General features: G+C 42.6%; 1 protein-coding gene across 3 annotated transcripts in view; it reads right to left on the bottom strand.

The window, feature by feature from the left end:
- Positions 1-20,128, bottom strand: part of pot1 (protection of telomeres 1 homolog) — a 331,735-nt gene that overhangs the window by 8,227 nt on the left and 303,380 nt on the right. For all 3 annotated transcript variants that reach the window (XM_072552655.1, XM_072552656.1, XM_072552657.1), the window contains exons 13-18: positions 16,288-16,344; positions 14,242-14,398; positions 12,521-12,741; positions 10,808-10,943; positions 6,534-6,622; positions 4,301-4,395 (exon numbers count right to left, since the gene is read on the bottom strand). In XM_072552655.1, the coding sequence (XP_072408756.1) occupies positions 4,301-4,395; positions 6,534-6,622; positions 10,808-10,943; positions 12,521-12,741; positions 14,242-14,398; positions 16,288-16,344 (755 nt within the window). The remainder of the gene's footprint in view (positions 1-4,300; positions 4,396-6,533; positions 6,623-10,807; positions 10,944-12,520; positions 12,742-14,241; positions 14,399-16,287; positions 16,345-20,128) is intronic.

Below are 20,128 nucleotides of genomic sequence, written 5' to 3'. Positions count from 1 at the left end.
TCTTTTCTAATCGTAAATCTGAATGTATTCTAACACACTGGACACCATCGGTGTGCACCCTCATGGACAACAGTACAGTCGACAGACTTCAGAATTAGGTTATTGTCACATGTACTCAAGTACAGAAGCACAGAGAAACTTTTACAATGCTGCCACACATGGACACCATCTTAATTACAAATCTTAGATACAAATTAGAGAAACAAAGAAAAATGTGACATCACCTTACAGTTATTCATGGTCTAAATTAGAAAAATAAGACCTGAGGGAAGAACTGTTCTTGTTGGTAGAAAGCTGGCTCAGTAGAATATCCAGATAATGGCGCTCAGTGATGACCTCAAGAAAATCAGTGCCGGTTACACATTCATTTGGAGTGACTATGGAAAAGAGGAATGGTACAAAGCTGGTGCTGGCTTCACTGCTGTGAATCATTTGGTCAGTCAACCAATTTAACTTCACCAAGGATATTAGTGGTCATCTGATGCTGCTTAAACACCTTCTGTCTGCCAATTTGCAAACGGTCTCATCAGTGTGTGTACCCCTAGCATGACTAACACTGATGACGTCAGGATAATCTCGGTGATGACCTCCATTCCCTGACTGCTGTTGTACTGAAGTCAGACAAGGTAATCATTCCCCGTGACGTCAATGTAAAATATTGGCACAGATCACCAGGCATGGGCAGGGATTATCGGAAAAGAAAATCAGGGCTGGTGGTTGTCATGGGCTCCTCTTGCTGAAGATGTACATTGAGCAGGAACTGTGTAACAGTATCTTGCAAAGAAGCTCAGTCACTTTCACTTGAGGGGTTTTCGGAAGAATCTGAAGATTAGAATGCAGGACAAATAACAGATGCTGCGGTGCTCACCTGAGCTAGCAGACCCAGCATCCAAACCCCATTCAGACAGACTGGGCTGACCATGAAACTGGAAACCTGACACTTGCCTATCAAAGTGAACTGAAGTCTGGCGTCATACTCTGACAATCGAAAAGAACACTACAAGGTGGTGTTCCATACAAGGCAGCCAAATGAAAAGCTATGAGATCTCCTTTGAAACCAAGAGCATCTCAGAGTCAGAGAAAAGACCACTGAAAAGGGAATTCTAAGCCAGCAACTCATTGAGATCTCAATCATTTGGATATCCTGCCAAGGCAGAAAGACCTTCTGCACACAAATCATCTTCAGCAGACACCTACATACTCAGCAGAACTCCCCAGATGATGAACACGGTCACCTTTGCCTCATAGGATGAAAAACGAGAACAGGTGAACCATGCAGACACAGAGAAATCTATGCCTTACACTCCTGAAAATGTGATTCAAAAACTGCTGTGGCCCTACATTACGCAGAGAAAAAATCTTTTCTGGAAACTGTTTCTGATGTACATCTCGTGGTAAGGATGTGAATGAAGAAAGCATTAGATGAGATGTGAGATATTTTCCAACAAATAGCTCTCCAACACTTGTCTACTCTCACATGTAAATAATGGTCAGCTGGGGGAGAACACTGGAGAGTGATAAGGTCCCAAAGGGGTGCAGGGATAAAGAGATCCTGAGGTGGATGTACAGGATAAATTCTGCCATTGTTACGATTGCATTTGGGATCCTTGGCTTTATTAATCAAGGAACAGATTAAAGAACATTGTACTGAACATTTACAAAAAGTTGGTTAGGTCTCAACTGTTGTGTTCCAACTCTGGGAAGTTCTCGGTCAGCTGTCAAAGCCTTAAGGGGGGCACAGAGAAGATTTATTAGAATGATCCTGAGGATAAGGGACTTCAGTTTGTGGAGAGATTGGAGATTTTATAGAGATTTACAAAATCACAAATGGCTTTGACAGCACAAATAAAAAGAAACCACTTCAAGGGCAAAAGAGTGAGTAGATAATGAACAGAGGTAGGAGAAAGTGAGGACTACAGATGCTGGAGATCAGAGCTGAAAATGTGGTGCTGGAAAAGCGCAGCAGGTCAGGCAGCATCCAAGGAGCAGGAGAATCGACGTTTTGGGCATGAGCCCTTCTTCAGGAATGACGAGAGTGTGCCAAGCAGGCTAAGATAAAAGGTAGGGAGGAGGGACTTGGGGGAGGGGTGTTGGAAATGCGATAGGTGGAAGGAGGTTAAGGTGAGGGTGATAGGCCGGAGTGGGGGTGGGGGCGGAGATATCAGGAAGAAGATTGCAAGTTAGGAAGGTGGTGCTGAGTTCAAGGGTTGGGACTGAGACAAGGTGGGGGGAGGGGAAATGAGGTAACTGGAGAAATCTGAGCTCATCCCTTGTGGTTGGAGGGTTCCTCCAGCTGTCGTGTTGCTATGGTCTGGCGACGGAGGAGTCCAAGGACCTGCATGTCCTTGGTGGACTGGGAGGGGGAGTTGAAGTGTTGAGCCATGGGGTGGTTGGGTTGGTTGGTCCAGGTGTCCCAGAGGTGTTCTCTGAAACTTTCCGCAGGTAGGTGGCCTGTCTCCCCAATATAGGGGAGGCCACATCGGGTGCAGCGGATGCAGTAAATGATGTGTGTGGCAGTGCAGGTGAATTTGTGGCGGATATGGAAAGATTCCTTGGGGCCTTGGAGGGAAGTAAGGGGGGAGATGTGGACGCAAGTTTTTCGGCCTAGGAACCCTCCAACCACAAGGGATGAACTCAGATTTCTCCAGTTTCATTTCCCCTCCCCCCACCTTGTTTCAGTCCCAACCCTCAAACTCAGCACCACCTTCCTAACATGCAATCTTCTTCCTGACCTCTCCATCCCCACCCCATCCGGCCTATCACCTTCACCTTAACCTCCTTCCACCTATCGCATTTCCAACACCCCTCCCCCAAGTCCCTCCTCCCTACCTTTTATCTTAGCCTGCCTGGCACACTTTCCTCATTCCTGAAGAAGGGCTCATGCCCGAAATGTCGATTCTGCTGCTCCTTGGATACTGCCTGACCTGCTGTGCTTTTCCAGCACCACAATGAACATAGGTCGAAGAGATACAGCAAAGGTCGGCACACCAGGTATAGACTTCTCATCATTCACAGGAATCACAGGAACAACAGGAATTGTCAGAATCATTGGCGACCTTTAAGCGGCATTTGGATAGGTACATGGATGGGTGCTTAATCTAGGATAGAAGTTCGGCACAACATCGTGGGCCGAAGAGCCTGTTCTGTGCTGTATTGTTCTATGTTCTAACACAATTAAGACGAGAATTCTGTCATCCATCTCCTGCTGAAGCCTCATACTGGGGTCAGTCCAATTTAAGGACTGTACCTTTGATGAGGAAGTAAATGTGGTCCATCCTACTTAGTCATCTGAAAAGAACTTACAGATTCATCCTGACCACTCGACACTGCCCACCTGCACGCTGCCAATCACAGTACCCCTGGATATCCATTCCGTGTGTTGAACAATCACAATCCAGAATTAGTTCAAGGAACAGGTGTTAAATATGCATTTTCCTAGTTCTAACTCATATCATTGTGTCTCGCAATTGCAGTTTAGTCTGATGCACTGCTTGAGGGCTATTTTCAATCCGTATTCAATATACTCTGACAGATTTCTGCAGTATTAAAAGAACATTGAATATTACAGCGCAGTACAGGCCCTTAGCCCTTGATGTTGCACGACCTGTGGAACCAATTTGAAGCCTATCTATCTTAGACTATTCCATTTTCATCCATATGTTTATCTAATGTATTGCTGAGGTAATTTGAGATCACCTCAATATTTCAACACCAGGAATCAATCTCTTGGTCTTGAATGTTTGCACTTTCTCCATAAATTGGGTGAATCTGCCATCACATAGATAAAATTGGAAAGATGCAAAACGTCATTCTGAGATCCGCCACAGTATCATACCATCATTAACTAGTGGTGGGCATATTTAAAGAAAGTAAATCCAGTTAATATAAATATTGATTGAATGATGTTGGATTTCAGGCAGCATAATTTACACTACCATCTGATTGCCAGAACTAGTTAAGTATTTTATAGCGCTTTTGCATTCTTCTCTATGAAAGAGTTTCATTTTACACAGAAAGCTCGATTATCCGAAAATCAGATTACCTGGCAAGATTGCAAGGTCCCAATGCTTTGGCTAAACTATATTATCCGGCATTCGATTATCCGGAATTCAATTAACCAAAAGAAATACTCCTCGCCCATGTCCTTCAGATAATCAGAGTTCCTCTGTACAACCTATCTTTTAAAAAAAAACCTTCAATGGCAATGATATTTCTAACCAAGACTAGTTCCTGTGGTGCAAGTTTCTGTCAATACTTCACGAACTGGGGCTGGATGGGGAAGAGTCAAAGATTAACTTACCGCCTCATTCCACAGGAATGCATCAAGTGATCCTGATCCATCATCAAATGTAAACTTCATGACAAAAACATAGCTTAGAAGCTGAACACCTAAAACTAGTGCAAAGAAAGCAAGTTAAATCAAGTCAATGAAGTGTAATAAAGCAAATGGCATAAATATGTTAGGCCCCTCAGGATGCAGCGACAAGAGGAATGATGAGAAAACTCTTTGTCGTCAGTGAGCTATTGTGATGTGAAGTCAAGTGCTTGAAACAACTTTTTGGGTCGAAGTCCTGGAATTCCCTTCCTCATGGCATTGTGCATCTATCTACAGGACACAGGCTGCAGATGTTCAACTCACCACCACCTTCGCAAGGTCAACCAGGGACGGGCAATAAATGGCAGCCCTATCAGCGATGCCCAAGTCCCACGGGCGAATAAAACAAAAAAAAGAAAATGAAGACATCTTCGATAATAATGTTTATAAATAGAATTGGGCATTTACTTGAAAGGGAAAGAAACACAGGCCGTGGGTGAAGTACATATGAGTGGGACAAATTGGTTATTTTATTCAAAGAGCTAGTAAAAGTGTGATGGGCTGAACAACCTCCTTCGCTGGGAGATGTTGTTATAAATATAACTGGCTAAGCATCAGCTTGATGAATGAAGGAAGACCTGAAACTTCAATGTTGGAGGAATTCAAATACATAAAGTAAACTACTTTAGTAAACTAAAGTAAACTGCTACACTAACTTTAATAAGTAGTATGTAGCTGATATTTATTACTCTTGTTGCTGAAAAACAAAAGCTATGCATGACTAGGAATTTAGCCCTAACTTGCTTATTTCAGGCAATGGTTAGAGTAATTAAAGCTGAATCATTCACTCTTTTTCAGCATGTTAAATCTATGGAATTCTGTATCTGTTCCAATCTTTCATCCAGGGCAATGACAAGATTTTAAAACTCAAGCTTAGTGCCCCCACTTTTCGATCTTAGTCCTTCACTTGTATGTATTTCAAATGGTTTCCTCAAAAAAACCTCTGGAAATACAATGCTTGAGATAGAATTTCACTCCTGACACCACGAGCATATCGTGAACAGCAAACGACTGAAATAATTTGCCCTTACCACTTTTAACGTGGCTGAACATTTAAAGATGCTTCACAAAAAAGTTATGAAAATAAAGTTTAAGAACCTCACACTTAAGCACATATTGTGACAGGTGACCAAAAACTCAGTTTTGGTGTGTGTCTTATAGGGGAGGAAAGAGAGGCAAAGAGAGATAGAGAGGAATGGAGGTGTAGGAAGAAAATTCTAGAGCTTACAGCCCAAGCAACAGAGAACAAGGTCAAAAAGTTTCTTTGTTTCTAATTTATAGAAGTGGGCGGCATGGTGGCACAGTGGTTAGCACTGCTGCCTCACAGCGCCAGAACCCAGAGTTCAATTCCCTCCTCAGGCAACTGTCTGTGTGGAATTTGCACATTCTCCCAGTGTCTGCGTGGGTTTCCTCCCACAGTCCAAAAATGTGCAGGCTAGGTGAATTGGCCATGCTAAATTGCCCGTGGTAAATGTAGGGGAATGGATCTGGGTGGGTTGGTCTTCGGAGGGTCGCTCTTCGGAGGGTCAGTGTGGACTTGTTGGGCCGAAGGGCCTGTTTCCACACTGTAAGTAATCTAATCTAAATGGTTAAAATCATGCAAAAGCAGCGTTCCAGAACTGGAGGAGCTCTGGGAGTGTGCAGAGTTATTGGAAGGGATGAGGCCATGGAGTGATTTGAAAACCAGGTCAAGAATTTTAATGTTGAGGTTTTGTCAGAGTGGAAGCCATTGTAAGTCAATGGGTACAGGGGAGTGATGGGTGAACAGAGCTTGCCGAGAGGTAGTGTAGAAGCAGAGGCGTTCTTGAATGATTGTGGGTTTGCTGAAGGCGAAAACGGCAGGCCGGTTCGGATAAGATCAAAATGACCAAGTCTTAAGGTAACACAGTTATGGATGATAGAACAATTGAGGCAAGGTGGAAACAGGTGATGCTACAAGACACAAAGAGGTGGCCTTGACGATGAGGCAGACATATGGCCAGAAACTGATCTCAGGGAGTCAAATATGGTCACAGTTACAAAACAGTCTGGTTCCACATCACTGACAAGAAAATGGGATAAATTTGATGGCTCAGTTTGCTTGACAATTACAAAATAGCTTCAAAGCTAATCGCAGGGTAACATGGGAAATATGTCCAACTGGAAAAGAACAAATTACCTTTGGCTATTGCTGATGATTCCCAAGTTCCTGATTGTGACAGTGACTGAAGAACATTCACGGGCTGTGGATCAGAACAATTCTTGCAGCTGGAGAAGAAAGTGATCACCGTTTAGGAAGCAAGTTGGCACCCAAATTTTCCCATCTCATTTTAAAACCTCATGTGATTCACTTAACAGCTGCTGTTCAGCAACACATTATCTGTCCTTTTGTTACAAACTATATGCACCGTAAGATAGTTTTGACATCGGAATTAAATTTAGATATAGGATAGAACTCATGAGACCTTTATTAGGGAGCTTTATGTGGAGCCACCCCTAGGGGGCAGTGACTATAATATGACAGAATTCACCCTGCAGTTTGAGAGGGAGGAGCTGGGGTCACATGTAACAGCATTACAATTGAGTAAAGGTGACTACAAAGGCATGATGTCAGGGCTGGCCAGAGTTGGTTGGAAGGGGAGCTGAGCAGGAAAGATGGTGAAGCAGCAATGGCAGGGGTTTCTGGGGGTAATTCAAGAGGCACAGCAAGAAATTCATCCCAAGGAAGGAGAAACATACTAAGGGAAGGACGAGGCAACTGTGCCTGACAAAGGAAGTCAGGGACAGCATAAAGCTAAATATTAAACCATTCAATGGAATGAAGATTCAAGAGGATTGGGAAGCCTTTAAAAACCAACAAAGAGAAAAGCAAAGGGAGGAGAAAATGAAATTGGAGGGTAAGCTAGCTAGTACTGGAAATAAAGATTGCAAGAATTATTTTACATATATAAAACATAAAAGAAAGGCAAGAGTGGACATTGGGCGACTAGAAAATAAAGCTGGAGCAGCAGTAATGGGGAACAAAAAGACAGCAGAGGAACTGAATAGATACTTTGCATCAATTTTCATATTGGGAGACACCAGTAGCATATCAGCACTTCAAGAAAGTCAGGGGGCAGGAGTGAGTGTAGTGACCATCACTAAGAAGAAAGTGCTAAGGAATCTGCAAGGTCTGAGAGTGGACAAGTCACATAGACCAGGTGGACCACACTCCAGAGTTCTGAAGGAAATAACTGAGGAGATTGGGGAGGCATTGGTGGAGGATCTTCAGAAATCACTGGAGTCAGGGATGGCCCCAGAGGACTAGAAAATGGCGAACATAACATCCCTGTTTGAGGAAGGAGGGAGGGAGGCAGCAGACAAGAAATGACAGACTGGTTAGCCTGACCTCAGTCACTGGTAAGATTTTAGAGGCCATTATTAAGGGTGAGATCACAGTGGCTCTGGAAGTGCATGTAAAATAGGGCTGAGTCAGCACAGCTTTGTCAAGTGGAGGTCATTCCTGACAAACTGATTGGAATTCTTTGAGGAGGTAATGAACAAGTTAGATCAAGTAAAGCCAGTGGACATGACCTGGTTGGATTTCCAGAAGGTTTTTGGCAAGGTGCTACACAAAAGCTGGTGTTAGGGGCCTTGTACTGGCATAGATAGAGGACTGGTTGACTTGCATAGAGTAGACACTGAGGATAAAGGGGTCTTTTTCAGGATGGCAGCCAGTCACAAGTGGATTTCCACAGGAGTCAGTCATAGGATCACAACTATTCAAATTATACATTAATGATCTGGACAAGGAACTGAGGGCATTGTTGCTAAGTTTATAGATGACACAAAGATAGGCAGAAAAGCAGGTAGTGTTGAGGAAGGTGGAAGGCTGTAGAAGGACTTGGACAGGCTATGAGAGTGGGCAAAGAAGAGGCCGTTGGAATACAATGTGGGGCAGCACAAGGTTATGCACTTTGATAGGAAGAATACAGGTGTCAACTATTTTGGAAATGGAGAAAGGTTTTCAAAATCTGAAGCACAAAGGGACTTAGGGAGTCTTAGTTCAGAATTGTCTTCAGGTTAACAGTCAGTTTCAGTTGGTAGTTAGGAAGGCAACTGCAATGTTACCATTCATTTTAAAAGGGCTACTGGACAAAAAGCAAAGATGTATTGCTAAGGCTGTATAAAGCTCTGGTCAGACTACATTTGGAACATTGACTGCAGTTTGGGCACCGTATCTAAAAAAGGATGTGTTGACATTGGAGGGGACCCAGAGGAAGTTTACTAGAATGATCCTTAGGATGAAAGCCTTGTCATATGAGGATTCTAGGTCTGTACTTGACTGAGTTTAGAAGGAGGCGAAGAGATTTCATTGAAACTTACAGAATACTGACAGCCTGGATAGAATGGATGTGGAGAAGATGTTTCCATTAGTAGGAGGGACTAGAACCCAAGGGCACAGCCTTAGAATAAAGGAATAACTCTTTAGAACTGAGATGAGGAGGAACTTTTACAGCCAATGGGTGTGAATCTGGGGAACTCATTGTACAGAAGGCTGTAGAGGCCAAGTCATTGAGTGGTATTTAAGACCGAGATAGATAGGTTCTTGATTAGTAAGGGGAACGAGAAGGCAGGAGAATGGGGTTGGGAAACAGATCATCAAATGGTGGAGCAGACCAAAATGGCTGACTGGCCTTATTCTGCTTTTATATCTTATGGTCTAACAACTTTATTCAACCAATGAATTTAGACTGGACCATGTGATATTAGCTTTTCAATGTAATGCTCATACTTTGAAGAGAAGATGATCATGTTCACCATCTTCAGCATTGAGTTGGGTCCATACCAATTCAGACCAAGGTCAAAAGATATGCCTTTGCCTCTTTTAAAATAATGGCCAATAGAATATGATGTGTGTTATTAAACTAATACATAAAATTATTCATCCAGGAAATTTCTTTAGCCTTTCTATACTGAATGGGTTATTTCCACAAACTTCAATAAGCACACTCTGGTTTGCCAAAGTATGCTCTGTAGATATCTGGAACACGTTAAACAGCACTGGCTACGATATGCATCAGCCCACTTACTCGAATACTTGGGGTTCTCCTGAGGTAATGGTCACAGGAGTGGAAGAAAGTTTACAAGAAAAGGCAAGGCAGTGATTCAAGTTGGCTCAAAGGGAGTAAGTAATAAGAAAGTATCAAATAGCTCAGAGATACAGCACAGTCTAGTCCGCGAGCTGGGTGTCTCCCTCTAACTGCAAACAATCCTTGTTCCATGATAGTTGTTGCTGCAATCTGGAAGTGCAGCACTGAAGTGTAGAAGCATCATATAAGTGGACTGGCGGTGTATCTTGAGGGTTTTTAAGAGGCTAGCACATGTTGGATGCCAATATTCATACACATAGGATGCATGTGACTATGCTCTGAGATGTTGGCATCAGATGCCCAACATCAAGATCCTTCAGAGCAACTGGGAAGTTGAAGTCATCAGGTACCCTGGTTTCCAGGTCAGGAAATCCTAGCCCAGTTTGCTCATGGAAGGTGGTATGATAGAAAGCTCCATATTAATGAAGTGAGATCGGCAAATATTATGGTCGTTAACTCCTGTTAGGTAGCAGCAAGTTGTCTATTACAAAAATCTTCCCTCAACAATTAACTTTAGTTAAAAGGTGCAACAGATTGTTACCAACATCAAGCTAAGCCATACCGGATTTCTTGCATTATTCTGTCACAATTTGCATTCTGGCCTATGTCATTCAGGGCATTGTCCTTGAAGTCTACATTTGGTACAACTCAGAACTGATGCCTATAAAAGGGCTAGTGAACCAATATCATAGTGCAGTGTGCTAACGTATTAGGATCAGAGGACTTTACTTGTCACAAATGTGTAAAGCAATGCCATAAATTATAGAATCACAGATTCATAGAATCCCTACAGCACATTTGGCCCATTGAGTCCACACTGGCCCTCCAAAGAGCATACCCAGAGCCACCCCCTTCCCGTATCCCTGTAACCCTGCATTTTCTATCGCTAATCCACCTAGCCCACACATTCCTGGACACTATGGGCAATTCAGCATAGTCAATCCACTTAATCTGCTCATCTTTGGACTGTGGGAGGAAACCCACGCATAGTGTTCAAACTCTTCACTGAGAGTGGCCCAAGGGTGGAATCAAACCCAGGTCCCTGGTACTGTAAGGCAGCAGTGCTAACCACTGAGCCACCGAGCTGAACAAATTAGCTGGACCATCATTTGGGGTTTCAATTGGAGATTGGATTGAATGGAAATTCTATATCCTGTTGGATAAGGAACACCCAACAGCACAATCTGAAAACTGCGCAGCCATTTTCTTTTCCCATTTTCAACTCTGTCCTTATAAAAGACAAAATAAGCTCATATGATGCACAAGAAGGTCAACATTCAGAGAAGGTGTTCGGGCAAAAAGAAAGTTCAACTTTATTTACCCATAATGCCATTTTCTATCTTCTATAAGGAATGGAATGGAAAGGTCATTCAAAGACAGACATTTGGTCCTGGAACTGGTAGGAATGACCCTTCCAAATCTCTCGGAGAGTCGATACAGATCATTTAGAGACATACCTTGGAGGAGTGGGGGGGAGAAAAAGAGGAAAAACGTAACTTAATAGTCCAAGCAGCTCAGAATTCAACTTGCAGTGTTCTTTATATTTATTTTTAGCATAATATTTATAGAATTCAACATATTTCTTACTGTTCATTGAAGCAGTGAGCTACATCAAATATGCTTTTGAGACATAGGTAGGCTTTTGGTTTTCTCTTGCATTTAAGTTTCGTCTATATTCAAAACAGTTGTCGTAGAAAATCCAATTCTCCTTTGAATACTTAACTGAATACTGTTAAATCTTTATGTGGTCACTCCAATTATTATCCAATAATTGGGATATCCAATTATTATCGCAAATTTCAAAAACAGAGGAAGAAAACATAATTGGCTCTATTTAATCTCATGAACAGGGTGATATGAGGGTCACTGTTATCAATTCCATGAGTACCTGCAAAGGTATGGTACCAAAATGATGACTTTCCCTCAAGACTGAGCAAACGTGCAAGAATACTAGCACAGTTAATAAGCTCCTCAAATATGTATTGGGCTTCTGGTATATTTCGACCTCCGATTAAGCACAGAGATAGAAAACTACTAGGCTTTCATTAAAAGGAACAATTGTCTGTTGTACAATTTATAAAGTAAAAGCACTGGCTGTACAAACAGGAAAAGAAACAAGTGCAGAACTTTAAAAACATGAGATGTGCTCAGGGCTCCTTTCTGGAAGCAGTCAGACTGGAAGCTCATACCTTGAGGAAGAGCAATGGAGTCTTGTGAATTATTACTGGTGCATCTATAGTCTTAGATTAGATTAGATTAGATTAGATTAGATTACTTACAGTGTGGAAACAGGCCCTTCGGCCCAACAAGTCCACACCGCCCCGCCGAAGCGTAACCCACCCATACCCCTACATCTACATTTACCCTTTACCTAACACTATGGGCAATTTTAGCATGGCCAATTCACCTGACCTTGCATCTGTTTTTCAGGAGTAAGTGAGAATTGAAGATGCTGGAGATCAGCATTGAAAAGTGTGGCACTGGAAAAGCACAGCAGGCCAGGCAGCATCCAAGGAGAAGGAGAAGGAGAAGGAGAAGAAGGAGAATTGACATTTCAGTCGGATTCTGCCCGGAATGTCGAGTCTCCATCCTCACACGCTGCCTGACCTGCTGAGCTTTCCCAACGTCATATTTAAAAAATTTTTTTTTGGCTTCTCCCTATTTTGACTTTCCTACCTCCCTATTGTGATTCTCTGAGCACTAGGAATTCTTCTTAACAGCTTGTCAATGCCGAGGTTTAAATAGTGACCATAGACAGAAGAATCACTGATGCCATCCTGGCCAGAGACAATCCACACAGTGAAGACACCAGTTGGGTTGATGACACTGGCTGACAGCACTGGCTTTGATGGAAAATATTGAGATTACCTGTGGGATCAAATTTACTAATTTCCATTCCACAGCTTGTTTCAGCTGTGTTTATTTTTAACAGAATGCTACCATCTCATCAAATGCTACCTGATGGGTTTACCTGTGCCTAGCATTTATGTTCTCTACTTGCACTAACATTAGTAGTGGTGCTGCATGTTTTTACCTTCCACCAGGATTGTGGAGTGCTCTGGAACACTTTGCTCTTCACCTGTCTTCACTAGATGAACGGTGGTCTGGCGCTGTCTTTCACCCTCTGCCTCCCACGTGGCTGTCTTGTACCACGCAGTATCATGTGACTGGATATCAGGGTCAACAGCTGTGGAACCAGGACTGTAAAGACCTTGCAAAACAGTGTCGATATCGTCGTCATTTGGAATCTCCTGCCTGATAAATGGACCCATGGGAACCAGTCAGCACAGACACATCATAGTTATGCACAGTAATGAGTTAGCACATTTTCAACTAAGATCGAAGATACTTGTCACAGGTAGAACAAGTTAAATGTCTTCATTGAAGATTCATCAGGACTTTTTTCTTCCTACAGGCCTTATCCCACAAGTCACATTCAGTTGTTTAAATTAGTGAGGGCATCTCAGATTAGAAACTCATTAGGCTGTCCGTATCTTTATTCTTAGTTTTGGAGATCTAATTAATGTTTCATCCCTTCATGTCGTGGGGAATCCCAATGGTCACTGTAATATAAATCTACCAGAGGTGTGGCTCAGAATTATTTTTCTCAAAGCAAAGTTCCGTACCAATTCAGATCTAAGCCTTTGAAAGGCTCAGCCAAACAACTTCCAGCTGCCTTGGTACTCAAGTGCTGATAAGAGAGATTTATCCATTGCGCATGCAGCAATAAAGCAAGCAAAAATTTAAAACAAAACACAATGTGCCTGGAAATCAGGACAATGCCAGTATAATGAAAGGAAAGCGGGGACAGAAATCTCTCCACTTTTGTTCTTTGGCATGCATTCAGTCTGAATCCCTTCAGAGATACGTATTCCAGCTCTCCTGAAATAGGTAAAAATCCCTCCAACTCTTCCATTTGCACATTTAATTTTACCATTTGGAATCTATAACAGTGATAAATTACAATCAGTAATATTGTAGTATGATGTCTTTACCCCACGTGGACTGTCTGTTACTTTGGCATAGATTTTAACTCAACTAGTGACCTAACTGAAAGTATTAATGGGACAATAAGCAATTCCGGAAAACCCAATCAGGAAAAAAGAACTAAAGGCAATTGAACAGCTCACAATCCTATAAACGTAACATTTCCTAACATGCTTCTCAGTTGTAATTTCTTCGGCTACGAGTACAGTAACTGAAAGGTGTTCAATACTTACCAGCCTCAAACCATTGAGCAATGGCTCCCACATCACTTGTGAAACACAAATCTATCTTTGCAAAACAACTTTGACTGGGCTGAAAACAGCAACAATACAAGGTTTCTGCACAAAATAGCATCTTCCCAAGGTTGATCAAACTGTAAAATGATTAATTTTTGGTGAATTCCTGATGAGATAGAAGCATTTGGGCCAAAATGAAATCAATGCATCCTGTTTGATTCAAATGGGCTTGAGACAAAACAAAAAGAGGCGAGATCTCAGGCTGGGAAAGGCATGATTAGGGTATACCATGTGCAGGGTATCATATGTAGACAGTGGAAGAGGAAGGCTTGATGGATCAGATGGTAAGTGCGTTCAAGTTGGTCTTATGCTCTGGTAATGGCAGATTTTTCTGTCAAAGATAAACTCACACATCACCAGTAACCTTTATGTATCCGGTACAAATGCTTTCATCGTAATCTTAAAATTCCCATGCTATTGAATTGTATACAGCTAGCCATAAAACTGCAAAAACTGCTTATCAGGTACTTACAGTGAACAACATTTGGGGCAATAAAGTTTCACAGACTGGTGGAGAGCTCTTGGCTCATAATTCACCAGCTTAGCTCGAATGTGGTACTTCTGAGGTGGTGATTGGTCCAGGATTTCTTGAATTGGAGTTGTTTTGATGTGCTGATGAGCTGTGAGTACTGCAACACAGTATTTCAGAGTGTTATGAATGAAGGTTGAAAAGGCACAATGAAGACAACAGAAGTAAAAGGACAGGAGGATGAGAAAGCTTCCATAGTACAGTAACTGGCTGTTAGGCAGGAACACTTGTCATATTAAAGGTCTTCAAAAAAAATAGAACATTTGAAGCTTTGGCAACTGCTTTCAATAATTTTCATGCCCTTCGAGGATTAATGATTCCCCTAGAATTTGTAATACAGGCTTAGTTCTCATGTTAAATTGCTCAGAGTTCCCCTTGTTCTCCATCAAAATTAATATTGGTAACACAGTACATGGCACAGCCCTGCCCTTAAACTGAAGGAAAATCCAAAGCACAAGGCCATACCATTAAGTTTTAGGTGAAAAAGACTTTTGAGTCCAATTAATCTTATTCTTTTATAACTGTGAGTTGCAGACTGCACTGACTAGGTGAAATAAATTGGGAATCTCTCAATGCTCTGAGACAATGATAAAGGCCAATAAATTGTCCATCACACAGAAGTGAACACAGGCTAACTCAAGCAGCGTGCCAGGGTCTCCCCCTTGAAAGTTATTATAGGAAATGTTGTTTTTTTACATCAACCTGATAGATTCCATGGCAATTTGTAAGCAGAATCGTTCAATAACTTGAAATTGGGGGATTTGAATACGTGACCTCTCCCATAGTAACAGTTCTGTCATATTCATTTCCAAATTTATATCTTTCCATTGCATTATCCTGTTGTTTATAATTTGGCTCCTGTCCCATGGCTTGAACCAAACTTTATTGCGACTTGTTTAAGTCCTGAAGTCAGTCCTAAGCAAGCCTATCCATCTCAAGAGTCTCTTCTGTTGCTGCATGAATATGTCTAATGCACTGTTCACATTTAAATTTTCTTTCGTAAAATATCTTATCTTCAGCTCTCTGACACTTGATGGTTATCTACCAGACTTCATAAAACTGACTGCTTTACACTAGCCAAGATACATAGCTTTAACAACCAGCATGAATTTGAGGTGATACATTGAAACGACATTGAGCCATACCAGAACCTTTTGATAAGGAAAAGGAGCACATTTCAGTACCTCAGGATGGTCCAATGTGAATTACAATCAGTGTACTTTAAAAAAGACCAGTGCTGTAATACAGGAAAGGGAGCAGCAAGATCGCACAATATAATAACGACCAAATAATGATGTTGCCTGTGGAATCCATATTGTTCAGAGAAGAACGTTTATGCTCTTCCTTGAGTAGTATGACAAGATTTTCATCCATCCGAGAGGGGCAGATGGGGAACCCTTGATCATCACAGTTAAGCGATGACATCTCTGGCACAGCACTCCCTCAGTGGTACTCTACAGTGTTGACTGCAAGGTCAAGTCTCTGGAGTGTCTTTTAAGCCCAGGGGTTTTTGATGGAAGAATTGAGAGTATTCTGAGAGTACACTATGGGGAGGAATTGCGAGATTACAGATAGCGGCTATTATTTTCGAAAAGCAGATTCACAAGAAGTCATGCCAAAGAAATGGCAGGAAGTTTTCTGCAAACGATGGCATGGTGGCTCAGTGGTTAGGACTATGGCCTCACAGCACCAGGGTCCCAGGTTCGATTCCAGCCTCGGGCAACTGGCTGTGTGGATTTTGCACATTCTCCCCGTGGGTTTGCGTGGGTTTCCTCCGGGTGCTCCGGTTTCCTCCCATAATCTAAAGATGTGCAGGTCAGATAAATTAGCCATGCTAAATTGCCCATAGTGTTAGGTGCATTAGGGAAATGGGTCTGGGTGGGTTACTCTTCAGAGGATTGGTGTGGACTGGTTGGGCCGAAGGGCCTGTTTCCACACTGTAGGGTATCTAATCTAATCTAACTCCAAAACATTTCCACAGATACCAACCTGTTGCAGATTCCTGTTGACATCGCTCGATCCTAGCTGCTGAAGTTGCTTCAGATGCTGCAAGATTTGATCGTAACAACGTTATTAATAAGGTAACAATAACCATTCAGGATAACCAACTCTATTCGCAATATAAAAACCGACAGAACTGCAGATGCTGTAAATCAGGAATTGCTGGAAAAGCTCAGCAAGTCTGGCAGCATCTGTAGAGAGAGATCAGAGTTAATGTTTCTGGTGAAGTGACCCTTCCTCAGAACTGATGGCAGATCGGAAAATTTTGGATTACTTGCAGTACTGTTTTCTATTTTAAACGAAACGCACATCATCCTCACGAGGCTGTGACAGGATGAGTGCTGGTAGGGGAGCAGACAGAAAGATAAATGGGGTTTTGATTATTGAACAGAACAGTCGGAAGGGCTTTTGTTTTCAAAGCATAATGCCTAATTTCTTCATGTTCAATCTGATTAATGAGCTAAAATCACAAATCTTTTCTAAAATAAAATTGTACAACATGGCAACATCAAAGAGAAACAACAAAAGAGAAGAATGAATGCAAGTGGAGAGTGCTATCAGAAAAATCTGAGGATTAACAAAACCACTCGAAGAAAGGTTAAGAGGCCGTTGTGAAAAGATTGATGAACAGGTTTTCTGGCTCTGAAATAGTCTTTTCTCAGTTTTGAGAGGAAACCATTAAAGTTCATGCTGGTCTTTGAATTACTGCTCTGGGGCAGCACAATAAAAATTGCGTGGTTTGGATATAAATGTTGATTTATTGGGTGTTTCAGTTACAGCATTTTTAAGACTTTCACAGATACAGATGGAAATCTCACACTGAGGCTGTTTCAACTCAGTGTCACACCATTTATTATACGTCTGTGGTAACAGACTCAAAAATGGTGGCTGAAATCATGTGGTAAACATCTCCCACAGATTGGTTCAGTTTGCACGTGACAGCTCCCACTTCACTTCGAAGGCTAAGTTGTTCAACATTCAGGAAAAGTCTGCCTGAATAGAGGAGACTTTATTTGAGTGGAGACAGTGGAAGGCTCTCAAAGAAGGCAGGAGATTGTTCGAAAATCTGATGCAAAAAGATGATTTTCATAAGCAGCAGCAACAGAAACATTCAAGAATAAAACAAGTTTGTAATCTGGAATGCTGAGGAAACGCCAGCTAATTCTTTCCAACCTTCGTCTCACGTAGTCTTCTGTTTGTGGTAAAGGATATCTCCTGGAATTAAAGGCACTGGCTTGACTGGGTCTCACTGACTCTCTCCATAAATAGAGGCAACAAGCCTTCCATAGTAGGAGGAAGGAAGTAACTTTGACATACCTGAAAATTTGAAATTATACAACATTGTTGCTGCAGCTTCTTCTGGGACTTAGAACAATCCTATTCTGAGGAAAACCCATAATTGTTTGAGCTTTTTAGACCCCATCGAACATCCCCTCCAATAATGAGACATCCACTCAGCTCTGCACTCAAATCCACAACACTACTGAAGAGGAGCAAAGGGGTTCTTCCGGTCACCGCTGGTATCATCATCATCATCATCATCGACGGTCCCTCGCAGACGAGGAGTCTGTAGGTGGCTGTAAAGTCCGATGTGGCTCCCGCCGGCTCTGCCACACTTAGGGCACAAGGTGGTGGTGAGAAGGGGTGGGTGGGTGGGATGTTGGTGTGCCTCCTCTCACTGTTTTTGCCTGGCTCCAGCTTTTTCCCATGAAGGTGCCAGAGGCCTTTGGGGATGTTCCTCCTCCACTGTGGATGGGCTTGGGCCAGTGATTCCCAGGTTACAGCCAACACTATCCCCTCAACCAACATCTTCCATGGCATGTCTCAAGGATGTATTTTGCTGGGGCTTTTTTCTTTTTTAGAGAAACTGGAGTTTTTCTTACTATGACAGAGAGGTGAAATGGATACTTGGGTAACCAATAAAGAGAAATATTTGCACTGGATAGAGAGTCTAGAACTAAAGGTCTACAATTTAAAACAAGCACCTTGGGTTAGCAACTCTCCAGAGTTGCCTTAGACTTGCCTTCAATTAAGACTATATTCCCTGGACACTTTCTTCAGCAAGACAATTCAAGACCTGTGACCCTTTGATAGGAAGGCTTTTGCTTCATCTCTGTTTTAAATGGGCAGCTTCTGATTTTTAAACAGTGATCCAGGGCTCTAGATTCTTTCTTAAGAGGAAACAACCTCTCCACATCAAAACATCTCATGACAAGGAGTGGCATGGTGGCTCTGCTGCCTCACAGCACCAGGGTCCCAGGTTCGATTCCAGCCTTGGGCCACTGTCTGTGTGGAGTTTGCACATTCTCCCCGTGTCTGCGTGGGTTTCCTCTGGGTGCTCCGGTTTCCTCCCACAGTCCAAAGATGTGCAGGTCAGGTGAATTGGCTGTGCTAAATTGCCCATAGTGCTAGGTGCATTAGTCAGAGGGAAATGGGTCTGGGTGGGTTACTCTTAGGAGGGTCGGTGTGGACTTGTTGGGCTAAAAGGCCTGTTTCCACACTGTAGGCAATCTAATCTAATCTGAAATGATTCAATAAAGTCACCTCCTATTGTTCTACACTCCAGTGGATACAAGTCTAACCTGTTAATATTTCCCTTTAACCAACAAACATCTTCCAGGTACTGGGCTGGTAAACATTTCTGAACTGTTTCCAGCACATTTCCACTCTTCTTTAAATAAGGTGACCAATCTGCGAATCTACTGGAACCCCATTCATAAAAGTGATCTGAAAATTCAACCTTTGTTAGTATGAACTATGTCCTTTGAGTTGTTTTTAACACCTATTAGCAAGCTCTGTACTTGAACCCATGAATTCAGGTTATTCATATTCTTTTCTTGGAAAAGCATATTACTGGCATCAATTTCAGTATAAAGTCAGTGGCCCACATTCTATGTCAAAGAGTATTGCGCTGGAAAAGCGCAGCCAGGCAGCAGCATCTGAGGAGCAGGAGTTGTGTTTCAAGCATAAACTCTGCATCAGGAATGAGGGCATAAGCCCCATACACCAAGACCTTTTTTATCTGATCAGATATCCTTAAAACTCAACTTGACTTCCTACCGTAGATGCTGTTGCGGTCCAGCTAATGGTAATGCTGGGCATATCAGACCTAAGAATAAAAACTGGCTTGATAATTCTTTGATGTTTTTGTCACATACAGGGTGGTTAAAAAGGCATTTGGCACACTTGCCTTCTTTGCTCAGTGTAGGAGTTGGATAGTCATGTTGCGGTTGTACAGGACATTGATGAGGCCTCTTCTGGAGTACTGCATCCAGTTCTGTTTGCCCATTTATAGGAAGGATATTATTAAGTTGGAGAGGGTTCAGAAGGGATTTAGCAGGATGTTGGAGTTGAAAAGTGTGGCACTGGAAAAGCACAGCAGGTCAGGTAGCATCCAAGGAGCAGGAGAATTGACTTTTTGGGGCATCATCCCTTCTCAGGAATGTTGGGGAGAAGGGGGCTGAGAGATAAATGGGGGTGGGCATGAAGGCAGCCGGGAAGGTGAAAGGTGGATGCAGGCGGTGGGGGGGGGGGGGGGGGGAGGATCTGGGGAGGAGATTTGGAAACTAGTGGAGTCGATGTTAATACTGTACAGTTGAACAGTCCCAAGGTGGACGTTGAGGCATTCTTCCTCCAGTTGTCGGGTGGCTTTGATTTGATGATGAAGGAGGCCCAGGGCTTGAATGTCCTTGGGGGTGTGGGAGAGGGAGATGAGTGATCGGTCACAAGGCAGTGGGGTTGTTGCCAGGTATGGAAGGTTTGAGTTATCAAGAAAGATTGGATAGGCTGGCACTTTTTTTTAACAGAAGCATAGGAGGTTGAGAGGTGA

The sequence above is a fragment of the Chiloscyllium punctatum genome, chromosome 32, assembly GCF_047496795.1.
Source record: "Chiloscyllium punctatum isolate Juve2018m chromosome 32, sChiPun1.3, whole genome shotgun sequence".
NCBI lineage: Eukaryota > Metazoa > Chordata > Chondrichthyes > Orectolobiformes > Hemiscylliidae > Chiloscyllium > Chiloscyllium punctatum.
Note: the sequence above shows the minus strand (reverse complement) of the source record. Positions and strands in the feature narration are given on the sequence as shown.